The sequence below is a fragment of the Chlorocebus sabaeus genome, chromosome X, assembly GCF_047675955.1.
Source record: "Chlorocebus sabaeus isolate Y175 chromosome X, mChlSab1.0.hap1, whole genome shotgun sequence".
NCBI classification, from domain to species: Eukaryota; Metazoa; Chordata; class Mammalia; order Primates; family Cercopithecidae; genus Chlorocebus; species Chlorocebus sabaeus.
Window position 1 is genome coordinate 137382156 of NC_132933.1, and position 18583 is coordinate 137400738.

The 18583-nt window shown below is 38.3% G+C and overlaps 1 protein-coding gene across 1 annotated transcript in view; it reads right to left on the reverse strand.

The window, feature by feature from the left end:
- The window catches only part of BMX (BMX non-receptor tyrosine kinase), a 54721-nt gene that overhangs the window by 33677 nt on the left and 2461 nt on the right, over nucleotides 1–18583 (reverse strand). Inside the window, exons 2-6 of the mRNA XM_007991107.3 lie at nucleotides 13305–13451; nucleotides 12363–12467; nucleotides 10270–10351; nucleotides 5590–5709; nucleotides 3830–3894 (exon numbers count right to left, since the gene is read on the reverse strand). Coding sequence (XP_007989298.3) covers nucleotides 3830–3894; nucleotides 5590–5709; nucleotides 10270–10351; nucleotides 12363–12467; nucleotides 13305–13451 — 519 coding nt within the window. The remainder of the gene's footprint in view (nucleotides 1–3829; nucleotides 3895–5589; nucleotides 5710–10269; nucleotides 10352–12362; nucleotides 12468–13304; nucleotides 13452–18583) is intronic.

Genomic DNA, 18583 nt, shown 5'->3' on the forward strand with positions numbered 1-18583 from the left:
AATTAAGTTAAGGATTTTGAGATGGGGTGACTATTCTGGATTTTGTGGGGGTGGGCCTGATGTAGTCAAAAGGGCCCTTATAAAAGGGAGATAAGGTGGTCAGAGATTAGAGAGCTGTGAGGATGGAAGCAGAGATTATACAGCAGAGGAGCTGCGACCTTCTGGTTCCGCAGAAGGGGGAAGGAGCCAAAAACCAGTGAATGTAAGTACCCCTTAGGAACTGGAAAATGCAAAGAAACAGATTTTTCCCTAAAGCTTCCAGAGGAAACACAGCTGTGCAGATCCATTTTAGACATAAGATCTTCCGAACTATAAGAGAATAAATGTTTGTTGCTTTAAGCCACGAAATTTGTGTGGTAGTTTGTTAGAACAGTAATAAGAAACCAATACAGTTGTATATTCACACTACTGAATTCTATACAATGATGACAGTAAACTACAATCACATACTAAAAAAAAGGCAAATCTCATAAATTGAAGAAAAGAAGACACACAATAAATGACTATACACTTTATAATTCCATTCATATAAAAGTCAAAATCAGGCAAACAATCTATGATGTTATAAATCAGGTTAGCAACTACTTTTGGAGGGTAGTAATGACTGAAAGGGAACATCAGGGTGTCCCTGGGGTTCTGTGATGTTGTGTTTCTTTATCTGAGGGTGGATTATAGAGAAGTGTTCAGTTTGTGAAAATTCATCAAGCTGAACACTTAGGATTTGCATGCTTTTCTATGTTCATGTTATACTTCAGGTAAAAATTCACAATGTGTGTGTGTGTGTGTGTGTGTGTGTGTGTCTGTGCGTGTGTGACAGACAGAGATGCATTTAACATTTTTGTCATGCTGTATTTTACTTTTTCAGAAATTTCATTTACTTGGAGTTAAGGCTTTGACATTCTAGAAATTTTAATTATGTAGGACAGTGTTATTTATGAGCTGTGAAGTGGGCTATCTCCAAAGAAAAATGCACTGGGAAGTTCCTTAAATGGAAATCATTTAAGGAAATCTCTTAGAACAGAACAGCTAGAGAGCTGATTTTTATTTCCTCCATTAAGAAAATAAGCCCTCTACTGAACACTCTGGTAAAAAACAAAACAAAGAAAAACATACTTTACATGATACCCTCTGATCCATGGTTCATCTGGGAAGCTTATAATCAAAACAGGCTTATGAACCCTTAGCCACTGATTTACCTAACTGATAATTTTCAATATATTGGCCAAAAAATTCCCTGCTGGAGACTAGATGCAATGGTTTCTGGCTCTTAAATTATCTTCTGCTCTTAGAGTTGTCAAAAACAAACTTTATTGGTAATTCGTCCTTTTTAAAGTGCAGAATTCAGTGACTTCTGTAAATTTATCAACTTGTATAACCATCACCACAACCCAGTCTTTCCATCACTCCAATAAGATCCCTCATACCTATTTGCAGTCAATTCCCATCCCTACTCTGGTCCCAGGCAACCACTGATCACCCTTTGTTTTTATAGATTTGCCTAATCTGGGCGTTTCTCCTAGGTGTTTTAGAGGGCCATACTTTTCAAGCTTCAGGACTGAAACATATTTTCAAACCCAAACAGCAATGTTGCTAATAACAAAGTAAAAACTCCTAACCATTATAATTGTTTCCTAGGGCTTCCATGACAAATTGCTACAAGTCTGGTGGATTAGAACCACAAAAATTTATTATTTCACAGTTCTAGAGGCTAGAAGTCAAAATAAACATTTCAGTATTGCTGTATTTACTCTGAAGCCTCTAGGAGAAAATCTTTGCTTGCTTCTTCCAGCTTCTGGTCGTTCCAAGTTGCTATGGTTTAGATATTCGACCTCTTCAAATTTTATGTTGACGTGTGATCTCCAGTGTTGGAGGTAGAGCTTAACGGGAGGTATTTGGGTCATACGGGCAATCACTCATTAATGGCCTAGTGCCATTCTCATGGTAGTGAATGAGTTCTCACGCTATGATTTTCCATGAGAGCTGGTTATTGAAAAGAGTCTGCCACCTCCCTTCCCTCTCTCTTGTTTCTTCTCTCTTACCATGCAATTTCTGTACACACTAGCTCCCCTTCCTTCCTTAGACTGGAAGCAGTCTAAGGCCCTCATCAGATGCAGATGCCAGTGCTATGCTACTTGTACAGCCTGCAGAACGGTGAGTCAAATAAACCTCTTTTCTTTATCAATTACCCAGCCTCAGGTATTCCTTAGTAGCAACACAAATGGACTAAGAAACAGGTGTTCCTTGGCCTGTGGTAACATAACTCCAATCTCTTCCTAGGTCTTCACATGGCCTTCTCCTCTGTGTATCTCTCTGTGTCCTCTCATCTTACTAGTCATTGGATTTATGGCCCACTCTCATCTTTTGTGTGATTTCATCTTGATCTTCAACTAATTATGTCTGCAAAGATCCTAGTTCCAATAAGGTCACATTCTGAGGTTCTACATGGACATGAAATTTGGGGGACATTATTCAGTCTACTACAATCATGGATTATTTTTGTCTTTCATGTTGATTCACAAAAATTATGTTGCTTTTACTTAGAAAGAGAGAAGTAAGTGTGTGCGAATGTGTGTAGCTGAAAATAAGTACCCAAGACACCATAGATCCAATAGGTGGGTGGAGATATCCCCTTGCTTTCAGGTGAACTTCTAGAGAACTACTGGGAAGCCATTTTGTATGTATCCTGGCATTTGAGGAGGCTCACACCTGCCTGGGAACCCTAAAAACAGGAGGCTGTGGCTATGAATCTAAGAGAGCAGAGCAAAAAGAGAGCAGTAGCCTGTACTTCAAGAAAGAGCTACATACAGCTTAATTAACCAGAGCAATCAAGGTTTTGTTTGTTTTCTTATAGGCCAACTCCACCCTTGGGAAAAAGTTGGCTGACAGCCATCTTGAAAGGTTGAGGGCTGAAAATCTGAAAATCCAAGAGCTGAGGATCAAAATCTCTCCCCTGTCATAAAACTACATATGGATCTGCCCTTCAGTAGGAAATTCCCAAAAGTCTCCCATGAGATAAAGAATCAGTGCTGGAAAACTCACTCAGATACCACCACCACATCATGACAGAAATAGCTATGTGTGTCTTTTTTTAATTAGACCTCGTCTTCCTTGGAACTAACTCTGAAAGGGCCATGAACCTCAGCCACTCCAAAATCCCTCCCCAAAAGCAGGCTGCCAGGTGATGCAGGCCCAAGCTAGGTGAAGGATGTTTAACTTGGAATGATGTTTGCAGTCATATGATAATAACATTGGGTGGAACAATTCAGAGGCTGTTCTCATGATTACAAGTAATGGGGAAATTTTTATCATTTCAGAGTGACTGCAAAACTATGGAATCTGGCAAAGACTTTATTTGGAAGCGGGGAAGAAAGCCCACTGAATAGTTTTGAAGGGATAATGGAGGGAAAGAATTATGTTGTTTTCTGCTTTTGTCCTATAGAGTTCCATTTCAACACCAGGATACTTCCATGAAGCAGTCTTGGCCATGTTGATGGTAAGGAAAGAATGACAGCTAATAACAGCTGCCTGTTATGTGTGATGCCATCTTAAGGACATCTCCCACATGTACACATTTTTTTGGTGACTATTTATGGGCTTACTGGCTAGGAAAAGACACAACAATTAAACACAAAAATATCAGATATTACAATGGTTCTATATTTGAATCCACTATTCAATACCACCCGTAGCTATTGTCTGGAGCTCATAGTTTTTCTCTCTTTCCTGGGAAGTCTAAATGAATTCCACATTTTCTAGTCTTGAATCTGGCAACTCTTGGTTTATTTAATATATCCTGACCATGAAAAACATTTTTAAAATATTGACTTACCACTCTGTCTGGGAAGGTAGGAACTCTGTATTTCTCTTCTTTGACTGCAATATGCAGATTAGCATCTGAGCATTAAAACAAAGTAATATCAGAAGGAACTTCAAACAAAACAAAGAGAAACACTCAATGTTATGAATTAAAAGAATGAACCAGCTTGTGTGAGCAATACTCCAGATTAAGTGAATCCAGACACAACATCTGGAGTGATTCTGTAGCTTTCCTATATAAGGCCCAGCTCCTATGTAGGCCATGTATCCTGGAAAAATGGTGGATCAAGGCATCTTGGACAAAAAGAAATAAAGACACCCAACTTTTTCTTTTAGTTGTTATGCCCATGGACTTCCTGGTAGCTCAGCAGAAGAAGCCAAGGGAATAAATTATACTTGGACAGATAGACAGTATTACAGCTGCTCAGGAACTGTAACACCTCTACACTCTGTAGTTTTCCTCAGAGGCACAGCACCTGTGGCACCCAGAACACATGCTGAGTGTCATCCAGACAGAGCCTAGGAAGGCAATCCCAAGGCAGTGCTCTCTCTGGCCTTTTTCCTGCTCCTTCCAGAAAGTTAGGGCATGGTCAAAGCTGGAATCTGACCTGCTAGGTAATGATAAAAGACCATAGACAAAACCACTGGGGAAAATGATTAACACCATAAGGAGACATTACTCCTCAGTCCCTTACAGTGGAGGGAAGGCCCATGTGCAGCCAATCTGTAGAGTTCATTAAATCACTGTAATTCATGAGTATACAGAGCAATGTGATCTAGTTGAGATTAATAAATATTCATTGTATAGTCTAATTAAGATGGAAAACACAATGAATACTTATTAATTGATTTTGGGGGGTAAAATGACCAGTAGTAGCATTAACATGATTGTTGGGTATCAATACCGTTATGAAGTGAATTTAAAAAATATTTTATGTGTCTGTATCTTTTCCAGTTCATGAAGTTCTATTCTGTAGCTGATCTCATTCAATTCTGTAAAGCCATTGTAATCCAGGCATATTTTGTCCAGGCTGATAAAACTGTTACCAAAATAAGTTCTCCTATTTTGTATTTTTTGACAACTTTATGTTAAATAATTATAAACTTTAAATATATATAAGTCCCTCTTGTTTCCCTGGGAATACAACTCTAGATAGAATTTGATTTCACATAAAGCAACCCCTTCTCTCATGTCATTAAGAAATTAACACACATATACAGAATGGCAAACTGCTTTAAAAATATATTTTAAAAGTTGACCATCATTTTAGTATATATGGTGATGAAAAGTGTTAAATTATATCTTTCTTTTTTTTTAAAAAAAAAAAAAAAGAATGTTGTTTTTTCAATTTGTGATTTTTGTTATTTATAAGAAGAGCGAGCTGGTTTTCTTATCAAACTGGAAACCTAGCTGTTTGAACCATGATGACATATCCAACATATTCTACCTTTTTGGAGTTTATCTTGAACCAATAAAAATTATGGGAGGAAATAACAGCTCATTGCTTGATTAATGATTAAAATTTTTAAAATGTTTCTCATGAAATGAAAGAATGGCAGACGTTAATATTGTTATTATCTTAATGGCCATGACTCAATTGACCCTAGAATGAGATTTCATTTGTCACATAGCATCTGCAAGGCTGAATTTTCATGATGCCAACCAATCTGGCACATCTTGTTTTCTGGCAAGCTCTTCTGGCCTCTGGCAGGTTTAGCCTAATGGAGCACTATCCACCCAAGGTCCAGTCCAACAGAGGAATCACACATTACATGCTTCCCAGAGGGTACATCCTGGGGCTGCTTTACAACTCTGCTGGCAACACAGGAACTTCCCGTCCACGAAGAACCCACTATGGTACTTGATCAGCAGGTGGGGGTTACCCCTTATCTCTGAGGAGCAGACAGGAAGAAAACAAGACGTTAGCAAATGTTGATCCAAGAGGAGAAACATATTCAGTAAGTGCTGTAATCACAGAACAATAAAAACCCCATTTGGCCAGCAACCAAGGTAAGAGCAAATGGTTCCAGAAGGATATAGGTCTTTCACTCAACAGTTAATAAGCCAAAAAGAAAAAAGAAAAGTCTAACCATGAGTATGTTGAGAACAACACAATAACATATCATTTTTGAAGAAAAAATAACTAGTAAAATGCATATACAGATCAGCCTGATGTTAGGATTTTAGAGATATATCCGTAAAGAAAGAGAGTGGGTTATAGCACATGGTGTTTTCTTGTGGCAGAAGGGGAAGGGTGGGGCTAAATTTTAGCAAAAAGTTCTTTAAAAAGGCCCAGATAAACATACACTTCTATCTACTTTTTATTGTGAAAATTTTCAAATGTACAGAAAAGTTGCAAGAATAAAATTAATACAATGAGCATCCATATGTCTTTTACCTAGATTCACCAATTATTAACTGATTGTCACATTTGCTTTATCACTTTCTCTCTGTACATATGTATTATTTTTTCACTTTTAAAATCATCATTATATTGTGCTTAATAATTTATGAGGAAGTAGTAGATTGTATGACCTAAATAATGTCATCCATAAATGCTTCAGTACATAACTTACATTAACAAGGACAATCCCTTATACAACTGTAATACAGTTATCAAACTCAGGAAATTTAACACTGATACAATGTGATTATTATTAATTTTTAAAATTTTTTAATTTTTATTTTACTTTAAGTTCTGGGATACATGTGCAGAACGTGCAGGTTTGTTACATAGGGATACATATGCCATGCTGGTTTGCAGCACCATCAACCCATCATCTAGGTTTTAAGCCCCCCATGCATTAAGTATTTGTCCTAATGCTCTCCCACCCCTTGCCCCCCATCCCCCAACAGGCCCTGGTGTGTGATGTTCTCCTCCATGTGTCCATGTGTTCTCATTGTTCAACTGTCACTTATGAGTGAGAACATGCGGTGATTGGTTTTCTGTTCCTGTGTTAGTTTGCTGAGGATGATGGCTTCTAGCTTCATTCATGTCCCTGCAAAGGACATGAACTCATTCTTTTTTATGCCTGCATTTATTATTTAATAAATATTTCATCTTTAAAATTTTTCTAATTATTCCAATAATGGCCTTTATAATCACTCACTTTTTTTCTGATCAAGGATCCAATTCAAAATCACACATGGCACTTTGCTTCCCTTAATTTAGAACTGCTTCTCATCCCTTCCTTGACTTTTGTGACTTTGACATGCTTATACTAAGGAATGAATGGTTTATGGGGCTACTTTCCTAGGAATATGTGCATATTTTAAAAAGCCACAGGAATAGGGCAATGTATAATTCAAATAAATGAAATTTTAATCTATAACAAATTAGCCTCTTTTGAAATACAACAGAGAAACCTACAAGATCTTAGTATATTTTAAGAAGAGTATCTAGGTGAGAAGGGCTTGTTCTACGTGTGCCTTTAACTCTTTCTCTCTTGACTTAATGTTCATCTTGAGATTTCCTTATGTTGATCCCAGGAGAGTTCTGCTTCTCCTTTACAGTCCTGACTCAAGGAAGTGTATGGAGATAATACTTACTTTACCGGGTCTTTGGGAGGCTGTTAGATAATGTATGTAAAGCAGCTAGCAGTGTTTGACCCAGAGTAAGTAGGTGTTCAATAAACAGTGGGCTTTAGTGATATCATTCCCTTAATTTAACTTAGCTCAGTTTAGCTGAAAAGCTGGCGTTTGCATGTGGCAGAAATCACAAAAGGCAAAAAGAGTTAAAATTATAAAATGTAAGTTTCTAATTCTGGTTCCAAATGGCCATTGCAATCTCTTGAGCACATTACTTGCCTTCCTACTCTCTAAGCTCCTGGCCTCCGCATGTTGGGATTCCTATTATTTCCTTACTACATGGATTTGGTTTCCTGGGTAACTAATTCTTTTCCCAACCAAATCCAAAAGTCAACATTGCAACAATCTCACCACCTAATAATGACAATAAGAGGAACTCATATATTCATATATCTATAGGACTTTACATTTACATATTTTCCTTTACATATGTCCTCTAATTTAATCGATTCAAGAACCTGAGGGGTAGCTATTGTTATTATACCTCTCACACAGTTAGGTAAACTGAAGTGCAGAAAGGTGGTACAATTGCTCAAGTTCACAAGCTTAATAAATAGCAGACCTGAGACTCAGCCTCAGGCTTTTTCTACTACATCACGATGTACAGGTGCCAACTCCTCTGCAAAACCCCCTTCTGTTTTAATTTTTGGAAGGAAGGGTACATTTTTTCCACATCTGGTTAGTTGAATTCAGAACCACGATAGTTGACACACACTCCACACTCCTATGTTACCACTGAATCAGCCCAAACCTTCCAAGTGTAGGTTAACATCTGGAAAATTCTGTCTTAAATGTCTACCTCAGTTTATAATGCTTGAGCCAAATAATAGACACAAAAGTCAGGAGGAGTCATTATAGCACAATGAAACTTTGTAGGGGAGAATATTTGAGCAGGAGAACCTCTTTGTTTTCCTGCAGCAGGTTGGTTGGCCAACTTGACAGCAAATCCCATGCACCTTCTTTCTCACTATCTTCCAGCACAGAGACTGGAAAAAAAAGATACTGTCTCTAGCCTCCACATCAATGGCCATCAGATATAGTTCTGGATAATGTGACATAAGCACAAGTTTGCAGGGAGGCTTCTGTGAAGGCTTGGAATCTCTCCAGCAGCCTCTAAGGATAACAGAGCAGAAAGCTAGGAGGAGCCTGCATACCTACTGACTTCACTGAGTTGCTGCACTAGCCCTTGACTGACTGCCTACCTTTGCATTTGTTACTGTGGGAGAAGAACAAAAGTGGATTTGTTTCATCAACTGTTTGATGTCTTTTTACCTGCAGCCCAAAGCATCACTAACTGATACAAACTACTTATTGTGCATAGAGACAAACCACTTATTGTGCATATGGCAGCTGTAGTGATCAGGACTCTCTGCAGTTTTATGAGGGGCTAGGAGATGTATTTTTGCTTCTTTCTCTGCTCTTCCTTTACATTTCGTATGTCTTCACATGAGCTGCTCAGGCACATGAGATCTAGCAGGGCATGACCAAGAGCTGCACATAGGACATAGCACCTACTGCTCAGGAAATTCCACCAAAGGAGACTAAATGGGAAGCAGAATCTTAGAGCTCCTCCTAGAAGCCCTAGTGTAACCACAGTGACTCATGTTTGTGCATAAGATATTTTAATATATTTATGAGTGCCTCATTTGTGGCTCATGACTGCTCTAGGAGAAAAGAAATGTGATCTCCTATTTTACAGGTCAAGAAACTTAAATCCAGAGATGTTAGATGATTTTATTAGGTGACACAGCAAAGCAGGACTTTGCTGCAGGTGTATCTAACTCTAGAGCGGTTGCCTTTCTCATTTCAATGAGCTGGTGGTGGGTAGAGGGGAGCTTCTGTCCCGCAATGGACCACTTGCTACCCGCAGAATGGGTTGCTAAACCTTTTTATGCAAAGGAAAAATTAAGCCCTATGTGTGAAAAGGGTATATTTGCATCAAAGTGGAGTAACTGCACGTAATTTGAGGTGTACCGAGAAAGAATCATAATCTAAAACTTAAATAAAATAAAATAAAATAAAATAAAATCTTCCTCCATCTAGGAGCATAATACCTGAAATTTCACAAACAGAACAATTCATTTGAGTTAAATATTGTTTTCACACCATTACCCATCTTTAAAATATCACAGAGCGAGATACTATAGTGCCAAATCATTAACAATGATTCTCTCCCTTCTACCAAAAGTTGTTACCAGGGCGGCCTAAACATCACTGAATAAAAGCTTCAATAAATCTTCAGTTTTGCCTAGCATTTACAATGTATTGGTTAAAAAGTCAGGTTTAGGTAATTGAGTTCTGAGTCCCTCATTACTGTATCTATGACATTGGCCATGTTTTAAAAACTTCACTTGTCTGAAAAATGGAGAATAATATTACCTCTTTCCATAGAGTTATTAAGAGGGTTACCTAAAAAAATGTTTTACAAGTATTTGAAAAGTAGCTGGCAAAAGGTAAATGCTCAGTATAAGTATTAGATGTAACTTTCTATAAACATCAAAAGTCTGGTACCTATAGGACTTGACATATCCCCATGATGACCTAGACTTTCCCCCCTGGTAAAGGCAAGCATACTGAGTGGAGAGCAGGTGGCCTGGCTTCCCCTAAGCTGCTGGGAAGGCACAATACTGGCTCTGTGCGGGACAGAGTATCCGATCCACAGGCTTCCTGTATGTAACAATGCAAATGCAAAAATGAGGATGAGTCTGACACATTCCCTGATGTTAGTAGGAAAATTAGTAGATTGTCTCTTGGCATTGAGTCTTTTTACTGCCATATCTTTCCTCCACCAAGCCTCAAAAAACGACTCTCTTTTATGACTTTTTTTTGACCTTTCTCTTTCAACATTTCTTTTTTTGAATTACCTTTTTGTAATGCTTTCAACCACTGACTTCGGCTCTCTTCATTTGATGCATAGACATAGAGAAGCCCATCTTTATAGACAATCTGGAAAGGAAAATATTTGGTGTGTTTATATATAATTGCACTTAGTTCACTTTGGTGCACCCGCAAATTTTTTGTCATCCAAAAGAAACCTTGAGTTTACCTATATAGTATACATCAGCTCTGGAATTAGATGGAAAAAATATCTGCTTAAAAAAATCCTCCAGCTATCAGTTTGTTTTATCCCAGACACTCCTATACTTTGGAAAATTACAGCGATGCTGCACCCAATAGTAGTAGTGAACACTGAGTTCTCATCATGGATGCCCCGGACTATGGACATTAATATGTTAGACATTACACGTGTCTTAGGATTGTTCTGGTCCATTTGCCTACCCAGTGCATGATTTCCTTACAGCCCACTGGAAAATGTTTAACTGCTCTATCTTTAAAAATACCTTCAAGGATGGAATGTTCTTTACTATGTCATCTCTGCCAATATGCATATATTCTGATCATTATACAGTTCACACTCACTTTGAGTAAAAATATGTCTCCCTGTTACTTCCATCTGTTAATCATGTGGCACCCCAGGAATCCCCAGAATATATACTTTTCTATTTCTTAAGACAAGTGTTTGAACATTTGAAGGTTATAATATCTTCTCCAGATCTTTCTCTAGTTTATTCAACTCTGGTTGGTAAATAGACACATTTGTTAAACACTTACTAGTTGCTGGGCTCTTTCCTAGCTACTTCAATATTTTAATCTTATTTCAACTCTACGAGAAATGGAAGTTGAGTATGTGTTTATGGTTGCACAAGTATAAGCGGTGGGACTAGGAACTCTGGGGGGGCTCGAAAGCCTGTGATCGTTTGAGCACCCTGTGCCTCTGTGAGGTGAGTTTGCAGCATCTTCCATGAGCATGACTTCCCCTGGTTTCCCCCCATTTGGTAATTTTTTCAGTGAAAAAAATGCTTATGTAGAGATGAGTTCTCGCTATGTTGCCCAGGCTGGTCTTGAACTCCCAGCCTCAAGTGATCCTCCCTCTTTGGCCTCCCAAAGTGCTGGGATTACAGTCATGAGCCACTGTGCCTGGCCTGGTAATATTTTTTCCAAATGGGAAGTATGGGTTGTTAATCAACTGGATTATTGTATTTCATTTTTGGCCACAGGTTCCTAATACTAGCACAGGGTAGTCAGGCCATCTGAAAGACAATCCATCTACCTTTAGATCAGAAATGTAACTTTTTATGATATAAGAAAAGTTTGGCATGACTTAGATTAGGCCATTTCCAAAAGGTACTGTCAGCATACACTCCATACCATACCATTGTTTAAAATACTTCAGGATAAAATGAAAACTCCTTAGCATGGTCGCCTCTCCAGGCTCATCTCTTTCACTGTCGCATGGGCTTTTCTATTCATAGGGACTACTTAGTGCTCTCTAAACATGTCATACTATTTCACTCATCAGTGCCTTGATACCTTGACACCTGCTGCTTCTTTTGTCCCACTGTCCTTCTCATATTTGCTGGGCTAAATTTTACTTGTCCATCCCAACCTGAGTGTCACCTCCAATAGAATATCTCTCTAGCCTCTTGGAGTGAGGAACGAAGCTTCCACATCCTGGGACTCCGTGGATGCGTTCTGCTGACCTCCACCTGCACACTCACCCTCACTGCTTTGTAATGGTCTGTGTATTAGTTTATTTTGCAACTTCCCTGTCAGTGCCTTGGGGTAGGAGCAGTGTTTCATTCCCCATAGTATGCCTACTACTGTGTATCACATCAGAGATACTCAGCAATGTGTGTTAAAAGTGATGATCAGACCTGAGGCAGGTCAGGTCACTGCGACTTACACTCCTGTCTTGCTTCCCTTCCCTCCAGAGAAGGCAGACTGTGGACAGAATTTTAGCAAAATGCCCAACTCCCATGTGGGAATATTCCAAGCCTTGTTATTGTCTGAATAGATTATTTTGAAATATCATTATTTTTCCTGGATATATTGAGTTTACAATAGAAAAATTAAAGGAAGAACTATCCACCCAATGTAATGTTGTTCTTCCCTTTACCTGAAATGGGTACTGTCTCTCCACAGGCGTCTGTTCCTCGAGATTTACTTTCTCCACACATCTGATTTTCTTAATTTCAATGGATCCTTTTCTGCTGCCCCTTTTCTGAATTAAAAAACAAAATGTAAGATACTTCATGCAATACATCATGGTGCACAAGGAAAGACATAAAGCTCAAGTCATGCTTGAGAGGGAGATTAGGGTAGGGGGTGGGCAATGGAGAGTCACTTCCCATTATCCCATAATAGTCAAAATCCAATGACAACAGAATCTATTCCTTGAATCTGGACACAAACACATACATTCCAGTGGTTAATAATCTTGTTTGATTATCTTGAAATGTGTTTCAAATCACCTACCATGTGGTTAATATACTCAGGAAAATCAAGATTTAACTTCTGCAAAGCATCTTCATTTTGGTTCAATCTTATGACAGTATTTCAGTATTTTTACTATAGTAGAATTCTCACCTGTACAGGAACAGTCTTATTTCTAGCAATGTTTTAAGGCACTATTGCCATTTAAGGCTGGGTAATTGTTTGTTGTGAGGACTGTCCTGTGCACTGCAGGATGGTTAGCTGCATTCTTGGCCTCTACTCGCTAGATGCCTTTAACACTTACTGTTCCTATCCCCCAGCTGGAACAACCCAAAATATCTCCAGTCTTTTCCCAATGTCACCTGGGGAGCAAAAATGCCTTCAGTTGAGAACCACTGTTCTAAAGTTATAATTTGCCTTAGTAAAGTTAACTAATGTTTTAAAATCCTTTATCTTGAATTCATTATACTTTCATTAGGAAAAGGTCATGTGATAAGTGGATAGAAGTGGATCTTCACTGTGTACGCTAAGAAACCTGATATTCTTTCATTATGATCAAGTACGTTGTGGAGACTTAGGAAAAGTAATAAATAGTATAAAAACAATGGAACACATGATGTCTCACCATTTTGTCATATTCATAGTAGGAAAGGTTTGTTTTGGTCAAAACAAAAAGCCGTTCTTTGTAATTATTTGGTGACATTTTCTTCTTTTGCTGTGACCTTTTGAGAAGAAGTTCTTCTAGAATAGATTTTGTATCCATATTATCATCCTAAACAAAATAAATAATTAAAATGAGTATTTGCAGCATCTAGGTAAGTTCTCTTTAACCTTCATATCTTTTCCTCAACTATTTCCTATTAAGGGATAATATAAATGCTAATTTTTAAAAAATGAGACTGACTTAGGATTATAGAATAAATTACACAATAGCTACAGTTTTTCTGCTGCCTTTGCTTCGGATTTTATAAATATGCTGATTTTTAAAAAACACTTTATACATTTGACTCCTCCCACTGTGGATAATAAATTCATCATCTTTGTCTCATTCTCCAGACCACCTTATCAAAATGCTCCTTACTCTTTAAACATTCTATACGTGTTGGTAGAATTGAATTGGATATAATAAAACTTTAAAAAATTTAACTCCAGACAGCTCACAATTTATGAAGTAATGGCCAGTAATTTGACCAAATTACCCAAACCACTATGAGACACTGACATTATTGTAAATCACACCTGCAGCCCCTGATCATGACCAGATATTTAACATAAATTACACAGGTATAATTTTCAATATCTATGAGAATTTAAAATCAAAGTGAATGCCTAAGATAAGATAAAATGAGGAAAATGTATGAGGGCGCAATAACAGATGCTATCAAAAGAGATTTAAAAGAACTGAAAAAATGAGTACATTTACAAAGTAAAAAGACCCTTCCTTTTTATTCCAAAATCATGTAAAACATTAAAACTTAAGCTATTTCTGAAAAATAAATGCATTCATTTTCTACTTCTACTAAGACAGTTACTTCATCCCTCAGTCTGATATCAGGTCTGATCATGAAAAGTAGCAATGTTGAGCAGTAGACCAGAGAGACAAACTTCCTTATGTTCTTCTTTGCTTTACAAAATTGCATCGTTATTTGAATTCACATGCCCAATAGTTAAGATCTTTCTTTACTGATAATCTGAAGGCTTTACTCACCTTAGACTCGCTAGAGCCGAAGTATACGTGTGGTCCTTACCTTTAACTCTCAAGCTCTAAGCAGAAAGTTACTGCTTTGAGGCACCATCACTCATATTCCCTCTGGCTATGCCAGGGTCATGCATTCAAAAGAAGATATTTGCATTCCACTTATCAGTCTTGATCAGGAAGCACCCACACAGGCATTGCTCTGTCTGCATGGAGGCGGGTGCCAAGTGAACCCATCCAATCACTAGAGGGCACTTCTCACTGGCCTGGGAGTATGATGGACCCACTATGGCAAAGAGTGAAATGAAAGGGAGACTAAGAAATACAGCTTGGCATTGAATAAACCATGGTTGACTCCAGCCTGCTTTCCTCCTAACATAGACCACACAACTCTCAAAGTGGAATTAAGAAAACCAGCTTTTATTATTTACTACATAGAACAAAAGATTATTTATTAATTCCTAAACTGTCCTCCAAGGGCATTATTTGATTTTTAGACAGAAGTAGTGGAAACCTTATCCATTCAATATAATAAAGTCTTGGTGACTTTTTGCTTGGGATATTGTTTGAGCTATTTAAAAAGGATAATTCTTTCACAAAAGTAGAATGGGTTTCTTCTGAGTACAATGGGTGCTATTTGCAATGGTCACTGGTTTCTTTGTCCAGTGATCAAAGACAGGGCAGAGATCAGGCCATAGTAGAGCCTATGGAGGTAGGTAGCATGGCTTCCTTTTATCTCTGCTTCCATTGTGAACTCTACATATCCACCTGCCCCGATAAGCTTATTTTCTACATCCAAAGTCTGTGGCCAGAAGAGAATTTGCTCGGAGACTTATAGAAACCATGAGGGTCTACTTTTTTTGAGTGAAAGCCTCCTTTGGGGAGGCAATGTCACACTGCACATAGTCGTAGGGTACTTTTGCCTTTTCTATTTCTATATTTTACTAATGAGGCAGAAGGAGAAAACTGTGAAAACTCTTGCCAATTTTTTATATCCACAGCTGAAATATCATTCCTCAAAGCAGAGTGCTAATTAAATGGATCTGATTAGTTGAATAGAAAATTTACTTTTTAATGTTTTTAGATGCTGAATCAATTTGTGACATTAACAACACTGTTTTAAAAATGTAAAAATCCCAATGTCCAAGGAGCTGTTCAGTCTTTCCCAGTACTACGTGCTGATATACATATTTTTCTGTCTATAGAACTTTCACACCTAGGCAGGGCACAATGTCTCATGCCTGTAATCCCAGCACATTGCACATTAAGAGGCTGAGGAGGGAGGATTGCTTGAGGTCAGGAGCTTGAGACCAGCCTGGGAAACATAGTGAGATCCTGTCCCTAGAAAATGTTTCTAACAAATTAGCAGACATGGTGGCATGCACCTGTAGTCCCAGCTACTAGGGAGGTTGAGGTGGGAGGATCACGCCAGTGCACTCCAGCCTGGGCGACAGAGTGAGACCATGTCTCCTAAAAAAAAAAAAAAGAAAGAAAGAAAAAGAAAAAGAAAACTTTTACATGCATGACACTAAAGGTGAGAATTTTTGGAATTTTATATAAAAAATTAATAAGATGAGTCATAGAGACCACTGAGAAATTCACAAAGTTGCCTCTATATAGTGAAAGGAAGAACACTGAGTAAAAAGGAAGGTATTGACCCCTCAAGCACCTTCTCCAGTAAACCTCCAGGGGTTTACAAGCGTTGTTACATCTGATGAAATATAACTTGTGAAATTTCAACATAATTATTCATTTCAAAATCCTGCCCTTTATACATTTTTTTGCTTTCACTTTAAGATTCATATGCAATATATGTTTATTCTATAAAGCCAAGAGCTACAGACAGGGAAAAGAAAAACACAGCACATCTCTAGATGTTTTTCTTTTCAAATATTTATGTGCATATGCTTATTTTCTCAAAGATGGGTTCACATACTGTGCACTTGAGTCTGTAATATGTTGTTCTCGTGTAACAAACACCTGAAGCTACAGATTTTTGAGGTACCCATCCAAGAGGAACAGTCCTTCAAAGCTCCACTCCCTAAGCTGGGCTACTGAGGCTTCCTAACAATCTTGAAGGACCCCGTCTTGATGACTCAAGCTTTTTTTCATTTCCGGATCAGTTTCTTCTAAGATAAACCATGTGGTTTCTGCTTAGGCTTGGACTTGCCTTTCTCCTTCTATTTATTTCTGTCCCTTCCTTATACTTCTCCTTTCTCCGCTACATGGCCTAAATTCTAATTTGAAAACATTTCTATGGTCTCTCTTGATATAGAAGGATAGTTGGATAGTTGCTGATGATTAATTTTTAGAAATGCAATATCTTCCCCCCCTCGTATTTTGACAATAAATAAACAGGGCTCACTGTTAAGTCAAATGCCTGTCCAACAACTAGCAAACCCTGCTCTTCTTATGCTTATTTAAGGAAAATTCAGTTGGGAAGGTGAAACAAAAAACCTTTTATAGTAAAATGAGATCCTAAACCCAGTCAGTATTAAAAAGAAATCTATTTCCATAGAGGAGCTAGTGGGATTTGGGTGGACTCTCATATTACCACCCACATAGAATAAATAGACCTATCAATTTGCTTACCAAATAGCCCAGGCTGCCTATTTTCATAAACAGATGAAACTAGGAAGCGATGACGGCACAGAGGAGACACAAAAACCTGGCAGAAATCAATATAGTATTTCCTATAAGGAAGCCAGCAGCCATTAGATAACCTCTTACATACATAAAAGGTGTGTGTTAAATTAACATGACTTGTAATCACTATAGTTTTTTAGGATTTATAAGGAAATGATGTCATGAGAGTAAGAAGTTCAAGTTGGCAGTTCTATTTGACATGCTTGATTTTGAACCCACAGTGTGTCCAACATTGAACGACTGGTTCCAGAAATAAAGATTAGCTGTCCGTGGCCCTGAGTGATGATGAACAAGTTTGAGAGATAGGCTGCATAACTAATTCATATGCAAGATTGCTGTGGGGTGGCAAACTTGGAAGGCATGGAGGAGGTTACAGAATTGTCATTTGTAAACCGTGTCACCCTGACCAAACTCCTCCCTTGCACTAACCTTCAGTTTTCTGATCTGTAAAATGAGATAGGTAACGACTCTCTTACTTTACGGGAGTTAAATGAGAAACCCTTGTGTGAAAGTATTTGGCACATTGTGGGTACCAACTATGTTTTAAAAAAGAAAAGATGGGGAAAAAAATGTAGGTGCTAGAGTAGAGTCCATTCACTTTGCTATGAAAGGTCCAAGGAAGACAAAGCTGTTTTATTTTCTTAAAGTAACCGAGTAAGGTATTTTAGAAGGGAGCACATTGAAATTAGACTTTGAAGGATGAGAGTGATTTTGTGATAATGATCCTAGCCAGTGCTTAAGGAGGGCTCACTATGTGCCAGGCTGTTTAGAGTTTACTGGTCACAACTCCTCCATGGGGTAGGTCATGACACCTCCACCTTATGGGGTAGGCCAGAACACCCACACCCTATGGGATATTTTGGGATACTCCCAGCCCATGGGGTAGGTTGTGACACAGTCACCTTATAGAGTAAGTTGTAACATCATTCCCTGCTTATAGCTTACGGAGCTGCAATAGATAAATAAATTGCCCAGCTCACACTGCTAGTGGGTGGAGCTGGATTTGAATCCTGGCAGTCTAACTCCACAGCCCATATTTGTGACCATGATTCTAATGCTAGAGAAGGACATGCCTGCTGTGCGACCCTCCTAAACCAGAGACTGCTCTAACCTAAATAAAGGAAGGCGGTCATAGGATGTCAAACCTTATAGGAAACTTAGAAGTCATTTTACAGATGTAACACTGAGCCCCAGCAGCCTAAGTGACTTAGCCAGTACCATTAACAAGTGATCTAAGAGGCATGGCCCTGGGAGCCAGCTTCAGGTGGCATACCTGTACAACGTCCACTCCACTGATGGCAGTAAACAGAGTAGGAGATATCTATGTGTTCAGCCAAACATACTACAGCTTTGTTAAGGGACATAGTTTGGTGAAACTACCCATAAATTTGAGTCTTAACAGACCCGTGCAAGAGGCATTTTATTGGATATATCAGAACGATGTTACCTATAATCTTTCAATAGGAATCTCCTGCTGAAAGGCAGTGTTAAATAACAAAATTTGAAACCACATTTTGAAAATAGGTAAGAACATATAATCTCAAAAGTTGGAATAAATTCTC